The sequence below is a fragment of the Lindgomyces ingoldianus genome, assembly GCF_010093535.1.
Source record: "Lindgomyces ingoldianus strain ATCC 200398 unplaced genomic scaffold BDR25scaffold_7, whole genome shotgun sequence".
Taxonomy (NCBI): domain Eukaryota; kingdom Fungi; phylum Ascomycota; class Dothideomycetes; order Pleosporales; family Lindgomycetaceae; genus Lindgomyces; species Lindgomyces ingoldianus.
Genome location: NW_022985168.1, coordinates 1,207,567 through 1,232,898, shown reverse-complemented (window position 1 = coordinate 1,232,898; position 25,332 = coordinate 1,207,567). Strand labels below are relative to the sequence as shown.

The 25,332-nt window shown below is 50.7% G+C and overlaps 9 protein-coding genes across 9 annotated transcripts; 3 read left to right on the top strand and 6 right to left on the bottom strand.

Moving 5' to 3' along the window:
• Window positions 1-243: 243 nt before the first annotated feature.
• BDR25DRAFT_351832 (uncharacterized protein) lies at window positions 244-2,112 on the bottom strand (the record flags this gene model as incomplete). Its single annotated transcript, XM_033694924.1, has 15 exons — window positions 244-346; window positions 401-466; window positions 498-535; window positions 573-678; window positions 726-751; window positions 787-901; window positions 927-1,100; window positions 1,125-1,243; window positions 1,323-1,374; window positions 1,406-1,443; window positions 1,476-1,510; window positions 1,543-1,577; window positions 1,612-1,690; window positions 1,750-1,879; window positions 1,915-2,112. The coding sequence occupies 15 exons, from the start codon at window positions 2,110-2,112 to the stop codon at window positions 244-246; spliced, it is 1,314 nt and encodes a 437-aa protein (XP_033551115.1).
• Window positions 2,113-2,182: 70 nt separating this feature from the next.
• BDR25DRAFT_351831 (uncharacterized protein) lies at window positions 2,183-4,477 on the top strand (the record flags this gene model as incomplete). Its single annotated transcript, XM_033694923.1, has 15 exons — window positions 2,183-2,252; window positions 2,312-2,335; window positions 2,396-2,474; window positions 2,503-2,659; window positions 2,712-2,782; window positions 2,837-2,861; window positions 2,896-2,925; window positions 2,969-3,153; window positions 3,186-3,522; window positions 3,561-3,654; window positions 3,679-3,736; window positions 3,789-3,964; window positions 3,990-4,056; window positions 4,103-4,228; window positions 4,303-4,477. 15 exons carry the CDS (start codon window positions 2,183-2,185, stop codon window positions 4,475-4,477), a joined length of 1,674 nt encoding a protein of 557 aa, XP_033551114.1.
• A 1,812-nt stretch (window positions 4,478-6,289) lies between these two features.
• On the bottom strand, window positions 6,290-8,774 carry BDR25DRAFT_332387 (DUF803-domain-containing protein; the record flags this gene model as incomplete). Its single annotated transcript, XM_033692745.1, has 2 exons — window positions 7,677-8,774; window positions 6,290-7,611 (listed from the first exon to the last, which is right to left on the bottom strand). The coding sequence occupies exons 1-2, from the start codon at window positions 8,590-8,592 to the stop codon at window positions 6,290-6,292; spliced, it is 2,238 nt and encodes a 745-aa protein (XP_033551113.1). The 5' UTR covers window positions 8,593-8,774.
• A 531-nt stretch (window positions 8,775-9,305) lies between these two features.
• Window positions 9,306-12,605, bottom strand: BDR25DRAFT_332386 (uncharacterized protein; the record flags this gene model as incomplete). Its single annotated transcript, XM_033692744.1, has 6 exons — window positions 11,813-12,605; window positions 11,493-11,760; window positions 10,524-11,440; window positions 10,292-10,476; window positions 10,173-10,237; window positions 9,306-10,130 (listed from the first exon to the last, which is right to left on the bottom strand). Exons 1-6 carry the CDS (start codon window positions 12,139-12,141, stop codon window positions 9,306-9,308), a joined length of 2,589 nt encoding a protein of 862 aa, XP_033551112.1. The 5' UTR covers window positions 12,142-12,605.
• Window positions 12,606-14,122: 1,517 nt separating this feature from the next.
• On the bottom strand, window positions 14,123-16,468 carry BDR25DRAFT_392028 (Pkinase-domain-containing protein). Its single transcript, XM_033698180.1, has 7 exons — window positions 15,997-16,468; window positions 15,773-15,945; window positions 15,629-15,712; window positions 15,216-15,564; window positions 14,968-15,161; window positions 14,712-14,916; window positions 14,123-14,651 (listed from the first exon to the last, which is right to left on the bottom strand). Exons 1-7 carry the CDS (start codon window positions 16,040-16,042, stop codon window positions 14,512-14,514), a joined length of 1,191 nt encoding a protein of 396 aa, XP_033551111.1. The 5' UTR covers window positions 16,043-16,468; the 3' UTR covers window positions 14,123-14,511.
• On the bottom strand, window positions 16,046-18,065 carry BDR25DRAFT_351828 (uncharacterized protein; the record flags this gene model as incomplete). The annotated part of the gene is made up of 12 exons (XM_033694922.1): window positions 16,046-16,473; window positions 16,512-16,595; window positions 16,630-16,673; window positions 16,733-16,892; window positions 16,927-17,016; window positions 17,058-17,101; window positions 17,172-17,205; window positions 17,245-17,425; window positions 17,458-17,644; window positions 17,691-17,838; window positions 17,870-17,990; window positions 18,033-18,065. The coding sequence occupies 12 exons, from the start codon at window positions 18,063-18,065 to the stop codon at window positions 16,046-16,048; spliced, it is 1,554 nt and encodes a 517-aa protein (XP_033551110.1).
• Window positions 18,066-18,089: 24 nt separating this feature from the next.
• BDR25DRAFT_351827 (uncharacterized protein) lies at window positions 18,090-19,637 on the top strand (the record flags this gene model as incomplete). The annotated part of the gene is made up of 12 exons (XM_033694921.1): window positions 18,090-18,113; window positions 18,142-18,197; window positions 18,234-18,361; window positions 18,403-18,566; window positions 18,609-18,671; window positions 18,728-18,799; window positions 18,837-18,888; window positions 18,920-18,934; window positions 19,037-19,128; window positions 19,180-19,242; window positions 19,300-19,566; window positions 19,596-19,637. The coding sequence occupies 12 exons, from the start codon at window positions 18,090-18,092 to the stop codon at window positions 19,635-19,637; spliced, it is 1,038 nt and encodes a 345-aa protein (XP_033551109.1).
• Window positions 19,638-19,687: 50 nt separating this feature from the next.
• Window positions 19,688-20,826, top strand: BDR25DRAFT_351826 (uncharacterized protein; the record flags this gene model as incomplete). Its single annotated transcript, XM_033694920.1, has 7 exons — window positions 19,688-19,748; window positions 19,804-19,854; window positions 19,892-20,009; window positions 20,056-20,110; window positions 20,180-20,323; window positions 20,388-20,588; window positions 20,671-20,826. 7 exons carry the CDS (start codon window positions 19,688-19,690, stop codon window positions 20,824-20,826), a joined length of 786 nt encoding a protein of 261 aa, XP_033551108.1.
• Window positions 20,827-22,884: 2,058 nt separating this feature from the next.
• Window positions 22,885-25,223, bottom strand: BDR25DRAFT_120446 (P-loop containing nucleoside triphosphate hydrolase protein). The gene is made up of 2 exons (XM_033683698.1): window positions 25,021-25,223; window positions 22,885-24,965 (listed from the first exon to the last, which is right to left on the bottom strand). Exons 1-2 carry the CDS (start codon window positions 25,162-25,164, stop codon window positions 23,100-23,102), a joined length of 2,010 nt encoding a protein of 669 aa, XP_033551107.1. The 5' UTR covers window positions 25,165-25,223; the 3' UTR covers window positions 22,885-23,099.
• Window positions 25,224-25,332: the final 109 nt, after the last annotated feature.

Here is a 25,332-nt window from a genome sequence, read left to right as displayed (position 1 = left end):
AGTCGCTGCCAGCGACCGCCGCAGGGCACCTCCAGCGCACTGCTCGCCCTCGTAAGAGGCCTCTTCCAAACAGTTGTCCGCAGCCGTGGCGTCGTGACGAGGCCGCAGCAGGCCAGTCGAGGACGTGCTGGCGTTCTACGGAGAATTCCACGGCGCCCTCACGCAGCAACAGTAGCAGACGACTGCTTGCATGGCTCAACGCTGATTCCTCACGGTGACGAGCCGCGAATCATGATGCTGCATCTAAGTGATATCGAGCAGGCAAGCTGCAGCAGCTTTCCCTGTGGGCCGATGTCTGGTCTGCATCAAGTTTCTGCACGGAACGGCGCTCGTGCTGAAATCCTTGCTGGTCACGATTGCACAGGGACAGATCGCTCTGAGATACCCCATCGCCCAGCACCCCTTCTGCGAATCGCAACCCTGAGCTAGCGGCCAACCTGCCGGCCACCTTATCACTGCAGTCGAGCTAGAAGCATCAGATCAGGAACGTCGACCACCTCGCCGATGGCGATCCTGTTGTAATGTCCTCGTCTGTCTGAAGCAGGACCCAGAAGCCTCTATTTTTATTACACCATGGCTTGCGAATTTTGATCGACCGGCACGCTCCACGATTCAGTCGTCCATGTCAAGCCAAATCCGCCCTCGTCTCCTCTTCCTTCATGCGACACCCATCCGGTACTAGTTCGCTCGAGTTAGAAAGGTCAGCCATTTTCCCCTCTCAACACAGCATCCGCTTCATCAGCCGTCCCTCCTTTCACCGCTATCGCTGCAGCTGACGTACATTACGGGTTTCACCACCGGCGGGTCATCATTCCCAATTGTTGCAATCTCTGCATGTTGCAGAGCGCTTCTTGAACGTCTAGATATGCTTCCCCTCCTAAATTCTCCGCCCTGCGCGAGGCTGAGGCGGAACCACAGACTCGGACTCACTGCTACTGCTCCTCTTGGCTTTAGCTTGCCGTTGAAACGTTAAAACTGACTTGTAACCTGGCAGTCCACGCGAGGACATATTTAGATCTCGAATAGTGTGGGGATCGTCTTTGATGCTTAAGAGAATACATTTTGGAATACGTTTCGCAGCCTGGTGGTGCTGTGCGGACCTGGGGAAGCGACGATGTTCTCACGTTGAACGTTTCTGCTGCTCGAACCATTCAACGCCCCGGTACCCAGGAGCTCCCAGCAAGGCCACTAATTTCCCTCGGCAACCATTGTACGCAACGCAAGCTTTGATGATTGCTTCTACCTGCATTCAATTGACCCCTCTCTCATTGGTGCAAATTCCAAAGCTAGAGTGAATAAGGAAGCCGAAAAAGTTTTCTCACATTCTTAGTGATATATTGCACTCTATCACCACCTCCCCGGTATTTTAACGGTCTCCCCGTGGCCACATGTATATATAGAATACGCTACAACTTGACTGCGACTTACGACAACGCCGAGGTCCTACAGTTGTTCAGCGGGGCCGCCCTGTCGACTAGCCAGGTCACAGACATCACTGATGTGTATTCGACTCAACAAAATGGTTTCATCGGGCCTTCACACGAGCACCTCGGCTTTCGTCAAGCCGGCACCTTAACCTAGTTTCCGTTGGATGTTAATTATCAACAAGACCTTCGCCGCACGGCCTGGCCACCTCTACCATATTGTCCAGTACTTCCTCTGAATCCTCTAACAACACAACTGGCCTCAGCTAGGGATTTCTCCAATGATACCTACGCCCCTCTTCCCTAACAAAAAACCACATTTCACAGGTTAAAGATGATGAGCGGTTAGAGAGACTAGGAAATACAGCCTGTCTCCGAATAATGGCCATTTCAATCAAGAATACCCTGGCCAAAGAGAGGCTCCAAAACGCTAAGACCATATTTAGCGCTTCTCTCTGCGCTAAACATAGAACCGCCTGCTGAACCCGACTTTGAACGGATCACGAATTATTCGTTTCTCCTCCGTCACCAACAGCGGCGCCAATACAATCACGACGACTTGTACAACACTATAGGGGCTTGGATCAAGTGCTGGCTTTTGAGGGAAAGTCCTCCTCGATACTTTCCAGATGGCAGCATTTGCGGTCGGAAAGATAGATTCTTCGTCACCCCGGGAATAAATATTCATGGCGATAGTCTTCTCTCACAGACTCTAGGTTTTTGACAAATCTATACTAATGATCAGAATTAGTCCGTCGATGCCCACATGTTTTGCCCTTTTGAAGATACCCACAGTTCGGACACATTCAGCTTCAAGTATTCGTCTTCGTTGCCAACTCTATCTACTAAATATGGCTGAACCACAACAATCTTCTGACAACAACCAGACAAACAACGCAAATTGAGTAAGGGTCGAACACCTAGCTCTGCTGCAGTAGAGACTGTTCTAGTCGTTTCTGCATGACCGAAAGTAGCCAACGTTTCTTGCCATCATTTCGACGCTAAGGGAGGTCAATCTCCAGAAATGGAACAAATGACTTCTCCACGATTGTCCACATCCAAGCACCAAGAAATTCAGCATTAGCACATTTGGTCTGAAATATTTTAAAGCTTCTCAAACATACTCGCTGCTTTACCCACGAGTCAATACTATGAAGGCCCATATCACAAGTTTACAGGAGGTTTCAACAGTTTCATTGTTCACCTATAGCCTCCAGGCTTATCATAATCCTTTCGTAAGCGTGCTAAGGACTCACTGAATATTCCACCGGACTCGAATGCGAATAGTTATCAGTAGTTCTAGGTCAGTTGATACACGCTGCGATATTGCGCCTCAACAAGGTTCAGGAGTCGAACTGGTCGCAGCTGCGCTCTCTTCACTAGCGGCGTTTGTTTGATGCTCTGCCTTTAAGCACATACAAATATGACTTGAATGAAGTTCGCTAACATATGGATCCTCTCTGCACTTAAGCTTCTGATGTTTGTCTATTTCTCCTTCATCGTTGCACACTGCCGACTCTCATATTCTATTCTACCCTTGCCAGTATTTCCCCCGAATCAGTCTATTTTACTCATTGCATCATATCCTCACCGACTACTTATTTCCAAAACAAATGTCACTGGGTCTACACACCGACTACGTTGCTTCACTTAACCTTCCATCTTCTGGACAAAAATTATCAGAGCTAGATACGAGACGCATAAAGTACGTGCATCTACTCAACGATCGGTCGGGTTCGATCTCCAATGCACGCCCCCAAGTTTAGTGGCGCAGATCATCATAGATATTCTCCAAAGTCTCAACCCTTGTCACTGGAGAAGGGGTTCCCTCGATGCCAAGCCTGCAAGGAGTCGAATGCGGAAGGCATGGCTGCGTGAATTTGCTTTTGCGACTACGATATTCGACTTCAGTTGCTCGTACACGGCCGCCTCGATGCAACTTCGACTTGGAGTCGGGTATATCCATGTGCACAACTGGATGGTTGCATCTCTTCAACCCCTCCGGTTCAATCGCCATGTTGTTTATTGTCATCCACCCAACACCGCCAATGTGTTCCATTTTCTTATCTCTATAACTGAAAACAGACTCAGTGCCTTCGTACTTCTTTATAATATCCCACGACTATGCCTCGACAGGGTAGCCTCAGCATCACCACCTTGAACGTCTCGTTGAGGAAGCCCCAGAAGTGGATAGCGGCATTCCAAGCATGCCCCTTCCCACTCAAAGAGAGTGCGGGGCTATAAACCCGGTTAGATTACTTTCAATACAACAATAGAGAAATCTCAATACTCGAAGGCCGCTCGTTGCATAAGTGAGCTTATGATATTACATAACACAGGCTCATGGAGCAGAATGCATCCGAGAGATCCTTCATATTCCCATCACAAATCTACAGGCTCTTCCACGAGACCTGGTGATGCATTGGACATTTCACAAATCACATATGCTTTTTTAGGACAGGCAACCGTTAGGAACAAAAGGACTTTCATCCTACGCCTCGATCATAACCATACCTCCAGAGGTTTAAGTTCATTCAGCGGTCTTTCTTAAACTAGGAATACCAGGTACTTCAAACCCATCCGCCATCGTCCGCGGCCATACGCCGGGCCTGAATGAAGGCCAATATCCATGGTAGAAATGATTTTAGCGTAATCACAGGTTTCTCGACTGCACCGAGTTACTACGGACCTCCTTCACATGTCCTCGCAAGTTATGCCGAGAAGGCTTTCACCCACCAAAACTTCCTTCTCCCACTGATTCGATTAAGGGGTCCAACAATGCGACTTCTGTATGATGTACCTTGGTTTTAGCAATTGGTCATCCCGACCATATTCCCCTCCGTTCCTAACTCCGCTTTCGTATAAATTCTGTCTCTAGGGACAGGATCGACCTTCCAGATATACTCTTCGACTATGACCGCTCAGCAAATGCTCCCATCCATCTTGCATCCTATCTACCTACGTCTAGAAATCTAGCGAGACTACACAGAGACTCTTCGGCGTACGAAAAACAAAACATCTTTGCAGAATGGACACAAATCCCATACAATTGAAAATTCTGCAAGAGGTAGGAATGGCCTTGCTATATAACATTATTTTCAGTTCTTGCACATTTAACAAACTCTTACCTACGCAGCTATTAATCTACTCTAACATGCCCCGCCTAACCCCGGCCTCTCGAGTGGTCAGTAACCTCCGCATATGCACTTGGTCACTCATTGCAAATGTAAATCTCACCAACTTTTACAACCAAGACGCCAACCTCTATCCAAGACGAGGAGCAAGTCGTTAAGGGAATGCAGTCAACACCGAAACCAAGCAACAAAGTCCAGAGCATGCAGTGATGTCGCGGAGTTGCTACAAATAACTCTGGGCAGGAGAGTGAAACACCCGCACTGCCACTTACACGCTGATAGTGGAAGTATCTAAGTAAGAGCCTAAATGCTCTGGCCAAAAGAACGGCCGATAGGAAAGGATCTATGCGGCTAGAAGCATGACAAATTGTGTGGCAAATTACAGAGACACATAATCCTAGCTACTATACCCACAGTTTGATGATGTTAGCTGTTTAGATTCTCCCTTATATCCTAATTCTGCCACTGAAGAACAGACCTATTGCTACAGTACCTTAACAAAAGCTGTGCCATGCTTCTTTCCCAACACTAAAAATAAGTTTCCTAATATACAAACTAGCATCCAGCAGGGTTATATAAGGTCCCAATACTTGGTTTTTCTTCAATACCTTCGTCTCTAGCCCCCGGCCTTGATGACTGCCCGAATTCCCCTCAGTACGGGTTTAACAATGTTAATCGTAGCTTGGTGAGTCTCCCTCCAAGCTTGCCAAGTACAATTAATGAATCTTTCTTTGTTGACTGCTCTAAATCTCCAGTCACTAAGCTCTAGGTAAACCTTAACAGTCTTCTGCTTTAAGATCCACGAGAGATATTTAATGGGGATAAAATCGAGTAATTGAAGCAAGCCAATTACCTAAGTCTTCCATGTAGCCAACTAACCGTATATTACGTAGAAGGTGTAGATTAAGGGTGTTGTCTATCTAGAAAACAATGCCCCTGTATTCCTTCAATCCCATACCCAATGCGAAGATATTGTCGGACAATATTGAGAAATTGCCGTTCTGCTTGTTTTAGGAACTTCTCTAGAGCTTCTGTATAGGGCTGAGAGACTACAGTTAATCTCTTTATTGTAGTATACATGGCGTTGCGGCTAACATTACAATTCTTAGCAATCGCGGTTTTTTACCCTATTTTCTACGCAAGCAAGGATTGCGTATTAGATATAAGGTGCAAGCCCTTTTTCTAATCCTCGTTTGCTAAGATCTCTGCAAAAGGGTGGGGCATTTCGTGTAGTAAGAATTATATTGATTAGTTGTGTTGAGGTGGAACTCGGTGATTTTAGTGTTGCGAAAACGTGTGGCTAAGCTTTGGTTCAGTACTTTATTTGTTTTCTTCTGCCTAGAAAGGTTATGAAAGCGCTGAAGCTGTTTATATTCACGAGTCCAGTTTCCTTGGTATTTCTTGGTGAGTATTAGATCAATATTGTAAGTAACTAGGCAGGTGGCAGGTCGTACGTCGGTTATAGGAGTGCCACCAACCAATCTAGTCAACCAGGCTGAGATCCAGAATCCGCGTCCCTAGGTACAAATAGCTACAGGCCGCTTTCCAGCACCGAAACAACATCACATATAAAAAGGTACTCCTGGGTATGCGTGAGTACACCAAACCATTCCACCATCCCTCTTTCTGTCATTCTCCCCATATCCAATCGAAAAAGCATACACAAGAAGCGAATTACTCCAATCCCTTAATCCCTTTCCTCTGTACCACTGTCATCGCCTCTGCCCCCTTTCACCCCCCCTCCTCCCCAAACCCTCCACCACCCTCACTCTCACCGTCCCCATACTCATCCCCATGCCCGCCTCTAATTCCCCTCCAAAGCTCTCCTAGCGTCCCACTCAAACTCCTCCCCCTACTCCATCTCTCTTCCGGTCCCGCTCCAACATCATCATTAACCGTTCTCCTCCTATCGAGCAGCTCTCCGAATCTCTCTTCACCGTCCGTATCCCTCTCATGCTCACTCGCTCCAATTCCTAGTACGCTCTCTCTCCGTCGTGTGGGATGTGGATCGCCGCTATTTTCGCTTCTGTGACCACCTGATGGGCCGCGCAGACTGCCGCCTCGTTTGAGGTCTGCGACCATGGCGCTTAGAGATGTGCTGAGGGGACTCGCGAGGAGCGGACCAGGGATGGAATTCCGTGATCCTAGGCGTTCTGCGGTTCCGGTTCTCCGAAGGCGGTGCGGAAGGGGGCTAGGGTGTGTGCTTGGTGTGACCGGGAGCGCATTGTCAGATATACCTCTTGTGGGAGTGTTGGGGATGGGAGGGTGTGTGGCGAGTTCGGGGTTGGAGGTTGATGCTGTAGTGGCTTCAGATGGAAGGAGAGGGGTAGAGTGAGGTGTGTGTCGACTAAGGGAGGCTGGTGGGAGTCGAGTTGAAGGTGGTTGCGATTGAGATCCTTCATGCTCCCAAGGATTCGTAGTTAGTGATGATGGGACTTCTGGGACCGAGTCTAACGGTGTTGATGGTGTTTGTGGGACCGAGTTTTGCGGAGTGATGGCAGTTGTGGGCGTTGACGGCTGCGAGCCATCGTGTGTGAAGAACCTTGGGTTGATGTCAATGGGAGGTGAAGCTGGGCGGATAGTTGATGAACGATGTGAACCCGCTCCGGGGTCGTCGTTGCTAGCTCCATCTACCTCGTCTTGATACCGCTCACCATCGACAAGATTGATGGCATCCTCGGGTTCTGGCTCCCGGTCCTCCTCTTCCTCACCCCCATTGCGCGGTCTTCCACTGGTGATTAACCACACTCCCAAAAACGTCAGCGCACACCCTCCCACGAACTTGCCTGCATCTCCACTTGGCGTGCGTTCAAAGTCGCGATACAAAATCGCTGACCCCAGAATGACGCAGAGTGTGAAGAGGACAAATTGCACCGGAATGACCTGCGTAGCGTCAAATCGCTGGAGTGCCCGATTGACGTACTTGATCTGCATGATCGCCGTGAAGACCAGAATAGCGACTAACAGGTAGGTGACAGGGAAGGTGATTGCGCGCCAAAGGGTGTAGGAGAGCATTGACGCAACACCTTTTGTGGAGAGTGCCGTGTAGCCGCCTATGCAGTCGCGTCAGTACGAAGTCGAGAAAAAATCTTAGAGGTTAGGTTAGATTTCAACCTACCAAATAACCCCACCAAGCCGAGATCAATCAGAATGCTTTTGCCTCCAAATCTGTTACTAGCAACGCTTAAAGCAATTATAATGGCTATCGTGATGCCAAGATATGTCTCAAATTCCCACGTGGTAATCAAATCCCAAATCTCACCCGGACCCAGCTTCGGATTGTTGTCGCTTGCAGAGGCGACAACAGTCACCGCCCCTCCAACGGCAACCAGTACACCAAGAGCATCGCGTTTCCTGAATGGCTCTTTGAGCATGAAGGGGGCGATTATACAATTCGAGACCAAGGCAACGACACCAAGAGGGGAAACGATGGAGGCCGGGGCAAATCCGTAGGCAAGAAAATTCCCGGCCTCTCCAGTCGTCATGAGTATGATACCTGCCCACCAGTAGGGCGACCTAAGGTATGACTTCTGCTTGTATGCTGCTTCCTCAGAGCCGTCGCCGTCGCCGGACGTTGAATCTGTTGAAGCCAAGGTTGGTCGCGATCGCGAGCGCGTGCTGCCATGTGTGAGCGCGACCGACTGGATTAGAGGGTCGACCTCGGTCGCAACAAATCCTCCATGCAGTGACTCTGAATGCCGCGGGGGATGGTATTTCCTCGCCAGATTCGCCTTAGCCCGCTCCTCTGCAGTCTTCGCCTGGCTCGACCGATATGACGTACTCCTCCTCTTCCTCTGTCTTTCTTTCTCTTGCCATTCCCTCTCTAATCGTATGTGTGCGTATCGCTGCATATTCAGGGCGAAGGAAATCATCACGTTGCCGATGATGGCGGTAGTGATGCCAATGAGGGAGCTCCAGTTCTCATTGCCCATCCCGGGGACAGAGGGCGTGGGCGTAGGCGTGGAGATGGAGAGGTCATAATTAAGTGTGGTGGTCGCTGGGCCAGCAGCAACAGAGTATGGAGGCAGAATCATGGTCTGCTGAGGTTCGGGCGGTGGTAGTACGCAGCTGTTTATGCAAAGACACCGCAACGGACGCGGAGAGGGAAAATCGTGCAAAAGTGCGGGCTGATCTGCTCGAATACAGATGTTGCTAGATAGACATATAAAGTCGTAGAATCTGCACCATCGTGATGACGCCGTGAGGCGTGTTGTAGTCGTCGGCCTGCGTTGCGACGACAAGTAATCTTGCCTCCTAGGATTCTCCAGGGCTCCGGGTCCTTCACATGACGGAAGCGATCTACCTCCCGCCGCACTGTCCATCACTGTGCAGCTGCCAGCAACCCTGGAGCCCGTCAGCCGCGAGCCGAAATAGCTTCGCTTCTAAGCTTGTCAACGCGACAAAAGCACCCATGGTATTTGACATCATAGCTTTAGTCAGCTACGCAGCTCTGAGGTTTGCATTCATTGTACTATACATGAGGATCCACGGTCAAGGAAATTCCTTTTGCTGTCCGACATGCTGCATGCCCGTTCGTTTCCGCGCGAAAAACTCCGACCAATGCCGCCTTCCCTGAATGACTCCAGCAAATCACCCCCAATATTGCCGTCGAGTGTCTCCAAAATGTGTGGGAGGTTTGAACGCAGTACCTCGAATGCTTTACTTCTGAACCGCCCCCCCTCCCCCCAATATTTTAGCTCCACGAATCTTACAATATATCTTGTCATCTGCTGCAGGAAGTGAAAGTTCAGACCATCTCCTCCTCGCCGTTGACTTTGTGCTCCGCGAAGCCGTTGCCTTCATGCATGCTCGTGGACTCTGGCTCTGGCTCTGGCTCTGGCTCGGCAGCTAGAAGCCTAATCTTGGCATCGACTGCTTCCTCGCCGACGACCGACTCTTCGACCTGCGACTTGCGGATGAACACCGTCTGCCATCGCTTAGCCCAGTCGCGAATAAGTTGGCCGTCTTCCGCCGACAGCTCGCCGTTAGTTTCTTTCTCGATGAGGTGGTTCGCAGAGCCTTGAGCAACCGCTGACACCGAATCCTCGATGAGCTTGAACAGGGCGCGGGACGATTCACGGTCTTTGGTGAGAGTGGCCTCCACTAACTGGATCTGCTCCGCTGGGAGTCCCTTCTGGAGCCTGGCTGTCACGATCTGATGGATCCGACCCGAGACTTTGGCCACCGTGTTCGCCACCATCTCGAAGACCCAGCCTTCCGTCAAAGCCTCTCCGGCGCCCAGATAGTCGCCAAGCGCCCATTCAATGACCGTCGATGGGGCAAGAATCTGGTAGTTGAGAAGTTTGTCAACGATATTGATCGCAATGCCCGGCTGGTCCTTCCAATACTCTACTACGCTGGCCACAATTTGGCGGCGAGCCGCCGGAGAGGTATTCGCAATATTTAGAAGACGTTCTTTGCCTCGCTCGATGCAGGACAGGACGTGGGACAGCGATTTCGACCCCAGACGACAGATTGCGGTAACGAAGACATCTGTGGATGGCACAAGGACATCCTTAAAGTCGAGCCCAATTGCTTGCTCATGGATCTTGTCGATAGTCTCTTGGATATCCTTGTTGATGGTCTCTTTCAGTTGCATATCTCTCTCCGCCACCTTCTCCGGGACCCTCTTTTTAATTAGAGTCAATAGCGTCTGAGCTTCTTGAGCGAACGGCGTTACTGTGCAAGATGTTAGCTACACGTGAGAAGTGAGTATGCCAATTAGCTACTCACGAGGATTATCATATTTGAAATCTGGGCTCCTGTCCTCGTCCATTGCCTCTGGAATCAAAGAATGGTACTCTACGGGAACCGTGGAGCGTATACGCTTCGCGAAAGAGAGGCGAATCTCCTTGTCGAGCGCGGCAATGATAAATGCCTTCTTTGGATGCAAGTTGGAACGATCTAGATCCTCAATCCTAATACAGGTTAGCTTGTTCGCGGACGAATAAAGTTGTTTACTTGCCATTCTGCCCATCTCCATCTAAACTCGAAATTGCTCAGATGATGTGAGAACCAGTCGCAGAATCGATTGACAAGTTCGAGGTCCATCACGTCGATACTCTTGTAGATGAATCGAATAGCCCTTCCAAGAGACGGGGCAATTGCAGCTGGAGCAAACTTGCAGCTCTGCGTAATCAAAGTGTGATAGTACACCAATTTGTGCTCTGGACCAGGCAATTTGAACAACTGTGAGAATATTGCGTCGATAATCATGTCTTCGGACTTCCAGAGCGTGGATCCTGGAGGAATTTTCTGGTCTTTAGCCACCTCCTCAAGCTTGTCCGGCGGGGTACCTGATGGGGCAAACGTGTCCAGTGCCCAATAATTTGAAAGCTGGACCAGGATTCTCGCAGCCTCGTCCCTATTGCCATCCAGCTGATTGATCGTATCGACGATCGCATCTCGCAACAATGAAGATGCGACATCTGTAGTTTTGGGGACAGTCTCAAGCTCATGGTCCGTGTAGAGAGAGAAGTAGGCCTCGGGAAAGAGGAGCTTTGGACCGGGATTGACTGGAGATGGGATCCTGATTGTAGGTAAAGCATGCAAGCGAGGGGCAGACGGCATCGGCTGGTCGTCATCGATTTTTCTAGGGATGTACTTCGGGAATCGAGGGATGCAAGCGAAGTTCCAGCCGGACTCGGCTTCCTTCTCTAGCTGTGTCTGTAGCAGGCCGAGGGCACTGTGGTACGGAATAGGTTTCTCAGGGCTGTCCGAAACATACAACTCAACTAGGGTCTCCATAGGGAGCCTGTTAGTCGCAACAATACTCGTCTTCTCCAGCAACTCTGAAGCTTTTCCGTAGAAACTGCTTCCTCCGGAGACGAGTGCGTACGGAATTGTCAGAAGGATAATCTTGACCAGCTCGAGTCCGACGACCTTGGAAGTATTAGCACCGAGGGAGTCCACAGAGAGTGGATGGTCTACTTACATCATTCTCGTTTGCACTCTGCAGGTCGACGACCGTGTCGAACAGCTGGTCTAGGAGAAAGAAGACACCGTCGCCTTCAAGCAGTGACTGTATGCAGGCAAAGAAGCGGAGGAGTAATTTAAATTCCTTCCATTGGCCCGCATTCAGCATTTCCTGGGTGCGCCCCGCAACCCGTTTGATTGCTTCGGCGGTGATCTCGGGCTTGTCATCGTTTGCATAGAAAGCAACTGCAGCCACGTGTGGGATCCTAAAGGGCTGTTCGATGATACTACAATTATCAGTATAGTTATAGCAAGTCGCATTGGGTAGTTGAAGCTTACAGCTGAACAAGGTGGTCGAAGAACTCGGTCTTCACTGCTTCATCATCAAAGTGCTCACCGAACTGACGAGCAATGTCCATGGCCTCATCCTGGGGGAGCTTCGTCGACCCAGCAATGTTGACGAGCATACGTTGAAGCCGAGCATTAACGGCAGTTCCACGGTGGCGGCGGTCGTGTTGAGACTGTCCGCGTTCATTGTATCCGTCATCCATGTAGGAATCATCAGGACGAGGTCGCTTGGGAGGTCTATTAAAGTTGTGATTGTTGCTTCCGCGGGAGCGATTGCCACGGTCGCGCCTGCCACTGGGGCCCACGTCCAGGTCAGCCATAGCTTGGGTAGCTTCGTTGACGTAATTCTCAATCGAACAAACCCTCTTAATCGATTCGTACTCTGTATTGACGGGGAAGCTTGGAGGGTAAAGGCTAGGTTTGGGAGAGGCTCGACAATGAGGCGGGGGGTGTCTACCCTGGTCTACGGTGTCGTCGTTAATGGGATCGTAGACCCAAGTTTCGCGGGTTAAGAAATCGGTGAGGATAATCGGGGTTGGTCGCGGTTGCGTACGTGGCCGGTACCTAGTGAATGGAGGTTTGGCTGTATGAGGGTTGTAGTCGGGGAAGCCTGCGGGAAAGTCTGGATGAGAAACTACGTGATGTTCGGGGACGGAGCCTGGTCGCGCAAGGAGGGAATGGTGGTTATAATCGTCGCTTGGGCGATAACAGTCATCAACACCGCGATAGACAAAGCACGGCGGGACGAGGGAACAGGGCGAGGGTTCGCGATGCTGGGAGGAGTTGTCGTTGCCGCGGTCGCGACGGGAGGTTTGGAGCAACTCGCGAACCTCGGCTTGGCATGCACGGATCTCTTCTTCACGTGACCTCCAGTAGATGGCGGCCTCGAATGGCAGGTCAACAACATCCATACCGGTCACCGCGTCCTTGCCAAACTCGAAAGAACCGTCCATAGTGCGTGTATACTAGGTCTCCGGTTAGTAAGGGTTCAACTGGAAGCTGCTATAGCCCAAAACTATCAATTTCGTGGTGTGGCGGCCACAATACTTGACAGGCGGCCTCACTCTTCCCACAGGAGCATGGAGGGCGAGAGGTCGTGAGGAAGAAAACGTAGGGCCATTAGGTGATTAAATACTGTGAGCAAGTATGCGAGGGCCGAGTGAAAGATTTGTAATTGTCTCATAACTGCCTCTATGAAAGTGTCGGGAAATGTGCAGAGTGGGACTCTTTCACCTGGCTCAACCATAGGGTGAGCCGATGTATCCGCTTTTACATAGGGAGTTGACTTGAGTGAAAGTGAGGGCACCACCTATCTTTTTGGCAACTAGCCTCAACGAGTCCTTCGAGGGTAACTTGGTAGAAAGGAGTACTCGAAAAGGCATCCGCTTGCGATATTAGACCCTAGTGCTGAAGACCAACCAACCGCCTATAGCTACACCCATCAATACCCCAAAGGTCCCTCCATAGCTTAACGTGTGGTGAGTTAGTCATAGAGCCATGTCTGGATGGTCCAAGCACCATATATATGGCAAAATGGGTAGGTACCGGAAAGGACTGAAGCTTTGACTCCAGTGAGATGCTTGATCGTTCAGTCTGAGGAAAAAGCAGCCGGGAGGACAGAGACGTTTTATCACAAACACGGCCAATACCAATGCATTGTCATTATGCAAAGAGAAAGTCCAACATCACGCCCTTCCAAAAGATCATCATGCAAAGAATGCACCATCTTTAACCCCAAAAATTGGGAGAAAGCAGACAGAACAATGAGAGCAAAGACTATATTTTCCTCACAGTGAGAATCTCATACGTGAGACTGTTCGTCAACAAAAGTGAAATTGTGCATTCATGTCCGTCAGAAGGCATGCTGAAAGGACCCAAGAGTGGGAAATGAACCACAACACCAACTGGGGAAAGTATGAAGAGCGGAGGAAGAGTGTCTACTTATCATTGAAGAAAGCCACCATGGCTGAAGAAATAGAACATGACAGAGCCTGCGCCAGTACTACTTTCCCCATTGGATTGGCGACCGAAAAAGGAACATCCACTCCCCCATACTATCCAGGCCAGCAGTTGCAATTCAATTGCAATAACTGTCGAGGCAGGGCTGCTGTCCCTTCAAGGGGGAGCCAAACACCCACAGCAGCTGGAAAGGGCCTCGCCATGATGTGCAACAAATAGTCAAATGAAAACACCCGCATGCAAGTCGACGCATCCACAACGAACGCGTGTCGAGAAATCAAACCCCGTCCGGTAAGATGTTTGTGTCAGACGTCCCTGACTTTTGACCCTCCCTCCTCCCCCCCCAACCCCCCCGTCCCTTATCTTGCACTCATTCGCTCGCTGACCAGCCCAGAAAACACAAAACGGGGAAAGGAATACATCTACGGAGCCTCCCCGAAGATGAATTGACTGAACGGGAAGGTTGACGGTCCAGGATAGAAGAAGCAAACCAAAGTCATTCTTCGAGACGCAAGAATGACCGTATCATTTTCAGTCGAGCACAGACACTGAGGGAAGGGGGTTTACATGTCGGCGTAAGACCACCCAGGAAACCGACGCCGAAATGAATCTCCAAAAACGCTTGCATCCTTCATAGCGGAACTTCTTCGTTCCCAAGAGCGGAGACAAACGCATGACACGCCGCGTGAATAACCATATCATATCGTTTCGTGTGGAGGTCCATGTGAAATCTAGTCTAGCCGGGCCAGCATTTGATCCTTGGTTAAAGGCTTGAAGTTGGGGGATTCGAAGTCCAGGCCTCGCGCTGCCAGACCGGGTCGAACATGCGGTGGTACGAGCTGCTGGTTTAGGTGAGGCGCAATAGAGAGTTCTACATACAATTAGTCCATGAGATCTAGAAATGGGCGGAGACGGGAGTGGCTAAGTTTACCGTGAAGGGTGAAGTCAAACAGACTGGGTAGGTCTCGAGTGGCTCCCGTTGGATGACGTGAGTCGGGAAGCCTCGTGCTTGGATCCCTCAGTTCATCGAAGAATGGTTGCACCATGGCATCAATCGCCGACAGCCGCTGCGTTGGCGTGTACTCCAAGAGTTTCGAAATTAGATCGATTGCCGTCGGATCCGCCTTTCTGAACACCTAAAGGAGGCTCAGTTTGGAAACAAATTCAGCTTTGCGCACAATATTCACCTTGTTGAACGGATGTGGCTTGATCTGGGGGAACTTATGTTCCATATAATTCGGATTCATTGTTCGGATTTGGTCTCGGGTTGGGGTCCCGAGGACTTTGATAATCTCGACGAGCTGGTCAATGCCCGACTCCCCCGGGAACAGCGGCTGCCCTAGCATCAATTCTGCCATCACGCACCCAGTTGACCAAACATCTGTGATAGATCAATTAGTTAATCTAGCCCCAAAAGTGTGAAGAAGTGGCGTACCGATTTTGGTGGTGTAATTCGTTGCTCCGAAAATGAGTTCTGGTGCCCGGTAGTACCTGGAGCAGATGTACGAGACATTTGGCTCGTTTTCTACGAGTATCTTTGCGCTTCCAAAATCGCACAGCTTCAGCACGCCAGTGGCAGGGTCCAAGAGGAGATTTTGCGGCTTGATGTCCCTGTGGCAGATGCCCTGCGAATGAATGTAGGCGAGCGAGCGGAACAACTGGTAGATGTAGAGTTTGACCTCGAGAATTGGCATGACCGTCTTCATCTTGTTGAAGTACCGCGAGGCGCGGTAAACTGTCTCGGGAACGTATTCGAGGACAAGGTTGAGGTATACTTCATCCTTCTGTGGCTAAAACGGTTAGCTATGCAAACCGACGCAGGCGGGGTGGCAGTGCGGGGACACAAACCCTCTCGCCGTTGTTGTAGAAGAAGGCCTTCAGCTCCACGATGTTGGGGTGCCTGACTATGCGCATGATCTGGAGTTCGCGATTCTGTCACTGAAGGTCAGCCCGCGCACGTACTGTGTGCGATTGTCACATGAATCAGCTCACCTTGAAGCGCTTATCCTGGAGCACTCGCTTGATGGCGGCATCCTCGCCGCTAGGCGACAGCTTGGTCTGAAAGACGACTCCAAACGAGCCGTTGCCAACAATCTTGCATTGTGTGTATGCCAAGTCTTTGTACTCGCCCGTCTCGCCGTCCTGCACCTTCTCGCGGATCACCTCTGCGGATTTGTCAGTGGCCGGAGGGCTGCAACGAGGGGGAGAGGCCTTACCGCCCATCCTCAGGGACGTGAAGGCCGATGGCCGGTTCTGGGTCATTGTTCAGGTCGTCTGCGTTCGGGGCCGGCGAAGCGCGCGGATTGCTATCGAGAGTAGGGCGGGCTGTAGTTCAGCAAGTCGTGCGAGGAGCGCCGAGTCTTCGAGAGGAGATCCGTCGTGGGCGGTAGATAGAGCTTGAGCGGCGAGGGTGGAGGGAGGTGCGGTCGTGTGTGGCGTTGGGGAGAGGGCCAGCGGGTGTGAGGTTTCGAGGCGGGTCAAATGATGCTTGTTGAGGTGGTGGTGGCAGGTGGGTGGCAGTGGCTTGTCGCTAACGACGAGGCAGAGGCAACACGGAAGCAGTCCGCGCGGAGCGTGTGAAGGGGCCGGGCAGGGTGTGGGCGGTGAAGTGAATAGGAATTGGGGGAGTTCTGGCGCAGGAGGAGCAGAGCAGTGGTGACGGAGGCGGGATGATGATGATGGGAGCGTGGTTGCTTGGGTCCCCGCAGCCAGTTTAGTATGTGAGCGTGACCTCCAATTCTGTGGATGCTAACCAGCGATTTGGGGCCTGGGCCGGAAGACACACGACGCGACAGAGCGCCGGGGCTGGGCTGTGCTGGTGAATGGGCGGAGAGGACAGAGGGGCGGACGCAGCGGGCGGATTTGCTCCAGCAGAGGCGCGGTGGAGTTGAAGCTGGACACTCGTGCGATTCCCGCTGGCAAGATGGCAGCTCCCCTACGCTCCCAGCAGACTCTCCGCCGCCAGACACGGCCGGCAGCAGCACAGCCAGGCGCACGTGAACGCCAGCCCAGACCCACCACAGGCCCCGATTAATATTATTCTCTCGCGGCAGTACAAGGCGCGCCTCCTGAGCAACGCCGCGAGCTGCCCGTCGCGAGCTCTCTTTGAAGGCTATTGAATTCACGGCGCTGCAATTGGACCGCACCGTTGATGGATGCCTCCCCGTCCACACCCCCAGCATCAGCATCATGAGCATGAGCCCAGCGCAACACCCTCTCTGGCCTCTCTGGCGCCTCTGCACTGCGCCAATCTCTCTGTCTGCATGTTGCAACTCACCACCAGCGCTCGCTTCGTCAGTCCAGTTGACGATATCGCGGCCCCTTGCCCAGCGCGCGAATGAGAAAAGGCCCTCGCCCGAGCAATCAGAGCAGGGCCTTTTATTTGCACGACAGGCCGTCAATCAAAGCGGCCGCCTCGTTCTCGTCTCGTCATGATTCTGCCCGCCATCAGGGCTGCGATCCACTTGTGAACACCACCTGACCTCTTGCGTTTATGCCCGCCCTGGCCTTGGAACCCCTCCTCCCGCAACGCCCCAGAGCGCCCTGAGAGCGCGTCCTAGCAAACCCATCTATCTGATGATCATTGCCTGCTGGTTGTGCCTGTATCAAGCTTTGCAAAGCCTGCTGCCCGGGCCCTCGTTCCTGCTTGCTCACCGTGGCAGCGTGTCTCTCTGCACAAGCTTCTGTACCTGAGCAGCAAGCGACAGTGGGCGTTCAACGGCGCCGCTATTGTCCGGCTCCCAAGCCCCGACGAGCCGGAATGAACCATAGCCAAGTGAGCGTTGCACAAAGAACCTCAGGAAACTGCGGCCCTTGAACGGATCGAGCCAAACGTGCAGACCGCAAACATGCAGCCCTGGCCACCTTGACAAGAACCGCCCAGGCGCGCCGCCGCGATGACCTCACTCACCGCGTTGCACGGCACGTGCATAATGCCAGTCGAGCAGAAGAGTGATAGGGAGCGTGGGCAACGGCTGCATCAAGCGTGAAGGCCAAATGTCGAGGGGCAGGCATATGCGAGTTTCGAATGGCCTCCATCGAGGCGTCACGCTGAAACACTGGGGGGATATTTCCAGCATTGCTGCGCACAAGCAGCAGGCCGAGGGGATGAAATGCTCAGACGAGCACGCCGAACGTCAACCTGCAGCTCCGAAAGGCACCTAGTGCGAGCAAGTCCATTGTCACCACCAATCAGCAAGGCGAGAGATCGCTCACCACAAGGTTGTCATCCATTAGCGCCCACGTGACATACCATCTCCTGGACGATCTCATGGTGGTCTGACATCGCCAAAATGTCCATAGCACCATGATGGGAGTTCACCACCGACTTCTGGTCAGAGCCTATTGTTAGACATGCATAGCAATCGAAACAACTCCTGGAAAATAGTAATGGTCCACGGCAGACTGAAGCCATCCAGTAGGTACCTCCCCACAAGTCACTCACCTGTCTGAGGCAGGTCCTTTCAGCCTATTCTTTTCTTATCTCCTCGGCTGTCCCCGATGTCTTGCATATCCCTCCAATCGCCAGGTCGATCATCGCCTCAGCCCTGTGGAGCCACTTTACTTTTCATAGCCAGCCACGTTACACGGCGCACAAGATATTCGACAACTCGACACAACAGGGTTGAATGAGCACAGCATGTGGTCTCACATCAAGGCCACGTCTTTGCTCTCGAATATGTTCGGATATGTCTCCACTATTTTCCTCCATGGGGAAGAAATTACTTTCACGTACGACAGACGTCCATCGGGAAGCATCCCTAAAGCCCTCTGTAACACTCTAGAAGTGGGATTAAGAGCTAAAGATAGGAAGCACGGATATCAATAGATCTTGCACTTACCTCACACTACCGACATCGGAAGCAAACACAACTTTTGCATATTCGCAGCTGTCATGCTCTGGCCCGCTGCTGACAGCAGGCCTCTAGGTTGTTTTCCTAACTGCAGTGCTGTGCATTCTCCTTGAAGGCCAAATGGCAGCTTCATTGTGCCGCGTTGAGTGATCTAATCATACTCCTTGTCATTGGCCAATAGATGATGGGGAATGATAACAAAGCTTACGCAAGTACACCCCAAAGATGGCATTCTTGATCTCTACGCAGGAAGCAGTATCAAACCGGATGCCTTGAATTCTGAAAGCCTCACCGGCTAGGAGTAAACAACTAGGTATACTAGAGCCTACATCTACTAAAGCATAGAGCAGATAATAACGGACGATTCTTTTCGGGTTGTAAATCGTATCTTCGAACAATCCAGGCCTGGCTACCTCGACATCGGCTAGGCTGCAAGAGCAACTTCTAGCCTTCCGCTTCACAGATGGCCAGGTCCCTCTTTCCCCAGGTATACATGTGCAATTCCGCCATAGTAAGAGGAAGCGTTAAGTACCCTCTCCAATTCAGCCAAGTCAAACACAAATTCAATTGTCTTTTCTCCACCAAGCGGAGGCGGGGCATTGGATGGCTGTGCTCTTGAAGAACGATGGCCAATCGATCTCTTTGAAGCGGCATCCCTGAACCCAGCAGTCTTCATGCAAGAGTCTCCACAATCTCACCATTTCTCCATATTTATTCTTCGATGCCTGGAATCCTCAATATTACGCTTCTCCGCTTTATGCTAAACCCGCTCTTGCCGCCCGACTTCGCAGCCAACGAGAGGAATTCAAGACGCTAGGGGCTGAACTTTTCACCTTCGTGCACCAACGTGGTAGCGAGCGATTGGGTCGGGCCGAGCCGGAGAGTGTTGGTTGGGCTCTTGCTATCTATCTCTCAATTCTAATTGAGTTCAAGGTATCCAGAAGCACCGCTCATGGTTTTAGCAAGAAAAGGCGGCATGTGATACGCCTTTCCTCAATCCCTGACTCTTCGAAATTAGGGAGCTGACAACCGTTAATCGGGCCACTGTGATTCGATGACAAATGAACGGAATTCAACTCTCACTGCGAAGCTGCAGAACATGATCTCGAATTGCAGTATCTATATTCATACCTTTAAAGCAACGCTGACAAGGCATCATATTTCATTGAGCCTCAGGGTTTCGAGTTCTCCGAGACAAGCAACAGCTTCTAATGCAACATTGTAGCTAATAATTCCTTTCATTACTCATCCTCAACAGTGCTCATGTGTCACAACAACTATGAGGGCGACACAGATATTCTATTATTGCGTTACGACCTTCGCACTCGCTTTCAAGAAGATGTGCATGCATATCTTCCTCATGCAAACATCTGCATGTCAAAACTTTATAAAGTCAATTCTGCAACGGCAAGACCTGGCCAGGTTGCATATCCCTGTTGTTCTGGAAATCAAGGAGGGTTGCACACCAGTGCCTCCAGTTTGATATCTGCAGGTATTACGCGAGACGTCCTTTAACTTTGACTGAATTCTGCATGCACGTCTTTAGCGTAGGACGCTATCTAACTTACTCTGCCCAGGCGAAGTCTCTTCAAGTCTAGCTACACCTCGTGAGGTATACCTCGCCGAACCAATCACTCTTCACCGCAACCTATATCACGAATACCTTTCACGAATTCCTCCCTACTCAATGGTACACAATGTCCTAGGATCTGCATCAAGATACTTTCAATAATCACGTGATCTCGGTGAATGAGCGAAAACCGGCAGATCATACCGACCTATGCACTCGGAGCCAAACAACGACGTTAATTAATCAGGCTTTAGTAAAATCTGGTGAACTAGTCTATTCCGCTCCATCGAGGCTTGAAATCACGATCTTCCTACACAATCTTAGAAGTATTAAGTGCGCTTGGAGAGGATCACCAATCACAAACGGAATGCTCCAGAATTCAGTAGTGTGAACATTTACAGTATTTTTCCATTTCACCCCACTTTATTTATTAATTGGAAAAACAAAATAATCGGCACGTTGAATAGTGCCCCGTCAGCAACCTCGAAAGTCTTGCAGTCATCATGTTCTCGACTACTTCACCCAAACCTTTCACCTTGTCCTATTCACCATACTCCATCAAGATCACGAAGCCCTCGCTATGCGTTGACTTTCACATTCCCGAGTACTCCATCAGCTTATAAGTCACCTTGATCTCCTTTCTTACTTCTAACCCTCTACAAGTGTTGGTCGAACACGGTACCGAACCCCTCCGATGAAACCTAGCACCCAAGGAGGCTACAAAAACAACAACCTATCTCCTAAGACCTTTACTACCATCATCAGCATCAATCCCAACATGCCCTAGTCGTCCTCCCTGCAATCAGTGTTTGTAATGGGTGGTTGACCCATCTGCAGTTGATCAACTGCAGGTACCCGGGTGCCTGCAGGTGATGCTTCAGGGAGTCTTAGGCCGAAAGCTAGGCCTAATCCAGTAGGATCTATACCCCATGGAGGGTTTTGGACATTAAGAGAGTGAATTGAGGTCGCGAATCTGGCCTCCCAAACATCAACTTATAGTCCACGTATCCTCAATACAAAGTCAACCCACCTGAAAGTGGCCCCTAATTCTCCGCCGAAGAGTAGCTGCAGGTAACTGAGTACCTGCAGTTGATTCAATCACCCATTACGAACACTGTCTGCGATGCGCAACCATTGACCTCATAAGCGCATACACCCTCGACAAATTAACCACGGTTGGAATGTTGAAGCTCCAGTGTCATTGACGATGTAGCTCTAGAAATGGAATAATTTCGTGCGAAGGGGAGTCGTGGTTGTGTACCGGATGACTTACTCATGGTCAGTCTGGCGTCATATGTAGCGGGAGATATATCAGTAATGGGCCCAGAATAAGCGGGCAAATCCGAGACCTCGGTTGACGAGGGATGAACCTTGGAGCTTCTGCAGTTAGAGGAGAGGGGTTATGAGAGAGCAGCGAGAATAGGATGGGGTGATAGTCAGCACATAGACAGTGATACAGTGGATCCGACCAGTCTGTCTGGGTAGCCAATCCCAAACTCCCCCAACGCCTAAACCCGAACCCCAATCTAAACCTTAACCTAAACTACACGACAGCTGCACCACCCAACGTCAAATCTACCGTCAACTTTGACGGTACTCCCATCCTAAATATATGTATCCGGCTTCAATTCTCCGTCGACCTATCTCCAATACTCGAATCCACTAACCAGGAGAGACGCCCTATAATAATTTACTCTAGCCCACTGTATCACATGGTTTTTTACTCGTCCTTGGCAGCGTACATATGCTCGTTCATATCTTCATGCTTCCTCCAAACCCTGGGACATCAGAATCGGGCTCATGATGGTTGGGGTAATGGGACATAAGATGGTAGGAAACCCACAACCTAGCCTTGGAGTTGTTGCACTTTCGGTAGGGTGAGGTCGGTTCATTGAAAAATTCGAACGCAATGAAACAAGGAGTAACAACACACTCAGGTAGAGCAATCGCTCTACACACTATATAATTTCCATATAGGGAACTGGTACACCCACAGCTACGAACACCACCCGCTCATGTTAGAGGCTTCGTGATATTCTATTACGTGGTTGGTGGATCGTGAACGGAACTATGATAGCTACAGAACAAAGCAAGAGAATCCGAGACCGGAGATAAGTAGAGGGGAGGCGGAAAAGGTTCTGAAGGCTCCAAGTGTGAAAGCGTTGTAAATTCGCTTTCGTGATGGTACTGGGACATTAGTGCAGTTGAAATACTATCACAATCTGTGCAAGTGAATGTGAATGCTCGGGGAGGTCGCTGGGTTAAGCATGTCCGTTACATAACCAAAATTCCTCCTTTCTTCAGTGTTTTTCTCGTAACTGTGAGAACGATGGCGAGAATAATATTCATTGTACGCACGATTAACTACTGCAACCGAAGAGTCCATACATCCCCACAAAATCCCCCAAACCACACACCCTTGCTTCGAACTACTACCTAATATGCCGCTGCCCTTCCGGCGCCTCATTGCTCACTACCTCGCCCCTTCTCCTGGGTGACCTCATATTCCACCTCTATGTACAGGAAGGAAACAGCACACGCCTAATAACTAGTTATCTAGCAAATCCGTGCAGTTGTAACCCTCCACTAGATCCTTGTCTACCAACAGCTCTGGCTTGCGAAGAGGGCTCAAGATCGAAGGACTTATCGGCAGTGGGCATGGAGGAAGTAACTTTATCCGAGGAAGTGGATTACGAGGGAGGAGGAGGGATAGAGGGAGGGGATGGCGAGAGGATATAGTGGTGTTAATGGTTGGACTCTGGGAGCAAAATCTGACGTGCAGGAAGAAGAACCTGGCATGAATTAACGCCACAACCTCTTGTATATAGCGAAGAGGCTGCTCGGCCTCCCTGACCATTCATTAGGTCTAGGAACACGCAACCATCTCCATGCTAACTCAGTCATACTCAACCTTCTTAGCTTTGTTCTTCCTCTTATTGGCCTTGAAGTGCTTTTTACTATTCAGTCGCAACTCGCTCGGATCGACATCCCTCTCAAGCGCTATCACAGTCTTCAGCTTCCTCCCCGACAATTCTTTGCCCTGCTCGCTGTACTGATGATGAAACGGCATAGCTACATGTGCGTTCCCCTGACCTGGCGCGAAGAATTTCCTGTCTAACCTTGATGTCTTCGCGCCTTGCACAGGTGCTGTGGATATCATGCCCAACTCGACTTCTATGAGCGAAGCATCTTCGGTTCCAGCCAGTGAAGACGGACCGGCTAACGAGGTGAGATGTGCGCGGCGTTTCGCAGGGAGATGATCCAGATCATATAGCTCGCGATTGAAATGTTTTGGGTCGATGGGTGGGTCTGAGGGAGGGGGATGACAGAAGAGCAGTTTCCCCTTAACGTAGTCTTTCAGGACGTAGCGAGCTGCTCGTGACTCATCGGGCTGCCCCAGGCCTTGAGTTGAGAAACCTCTAGCAGAAGCATACGAACGGAGAAGTTCTTCTGCGGTCGGAGTACCCGTACCGCCTTCCTCAAGTGGTCGAATCTCGATCTTCATGCCATATATCGCTTCTAAGAAAGACTGGGGTATTCGCTGCGCGACAAGGGCACCGGGACCAGTAAATTCGCGCAGCTGGTCGATTGGAAGTATACCAGAGCAGACGAGCTCAGCCTTTGTTGTGGCGAAGTTGGGAAACACTAGACCAGGGCAATCACACAGGATGACCTGATCACTTAAGTGAATCGTCTGGAAGTGCTTCGTCTTTCCGGGAGTTGCAGAAACGGAAACCTTCTTTGCACCGATAAGTGCGTTGATAGTGGATGACTTTCCAACGTTTGGATAACCGACAAGTCCAATTTGAGTCTTTCGAGGGGCGCCATCCGGTCCAGTGTCGATATCAGGCGAATGTTCTAGGAACAGGGCCTCGAGCTCGTCTGTGGTCAATATGCGGACCCGCTCTTCCTCCTCTGTCAATGGGATATCATTGCCAGAGGCACCCACATTTCCTTCATCGGCCCATTGATCCTCCTCTCTTTGGTCCTGAATGTCGATCTTTTGGGCTTCCTTCGCCAAATCATCTCCATCCGCATCGATTTCTTCTTCGACCTCATCATCGTCGAGATATCCATCGGATGAATCAGATTCACCGCCTTCCTTAAGGTTCCTAGCCTCATTCATCTCTTTCGCCAGCTCAGCCGAAAAGAATCTGAAGTTGATGCCGGCGTGGACGAAATAATCTGCCCAAGCCTGCCTCTGCTCCAAAGTCATCATATCCGCCTTATTCACGAGCAGCAAGTTGTTTTTCTTAGGATCCACCTCCTTGACGTAATTTTCAAGATCTTCGGATCGGAAGAGCAGAGGGTTCCTGGCGTCCACAATCTGCACAACCAGATCTGACCGCTCGATGACTCGCCACAATTGCCTCCATACCTCAAGATTGCGCTCAAATGGAGTCATGAGCAGGTCATTGTTCTCTTGCAATTCAGCCAATCCCCTCCTCCATTGCAATAGTGACTCCCTTTCCAGCGTATCGAGTTGCTGAGGTGTCGTTTTCTCATCCCATGCAGGGCGCCGTGGCACAGTCAATCTCTGCTTGTTCTCTCGGTGTTTTCGCACGGTCGCGCGTTCCTCTGCCGCTGACAGCAAGTATGGGTTCTTCTGGTCTTTGTGGATGATTTTGACGTTATTGATCTTCTCCGCGGTGAAGTCTGTTCCGGCAAGTTCGGCCGTCGAGAGAAATTCGTCCAGGGCGGCTTGTTCGGTGACGGAGCGCATTTTCACCCACGATGCCTCTTTCTTTGCATTTGTGACGTACTAATGAAGACCGGTTAGCACAACGCGACCGCGATTTTTAGATTGCAGAACCCACAGTTTCTCCATTCATACCAGTTCTCTTAATGCCCTCTCCTTGGAAGTTGCCCCGCCGCATATCCGCACCCTTACCTTTCCCAAACCTGTCGTTCATCAGGCTGTTGCCCAGTCCGACACTCTTCTTCGATTTCGCCAGCACCATTTTGGAGGGATTTTTTAGGGTATCTGGAGATTTTTGTGCTGAGTTTGAGGGAGAGTGCGTGTGGAAGAGACACTGGAGATTTCAGGTCAACCCCGCGAACGTCATTCACGCTCGCCTAAATTTTCGACGCCCTCGAACTTTTGTCAGCCTCTTCCTTCGCCTTCCACT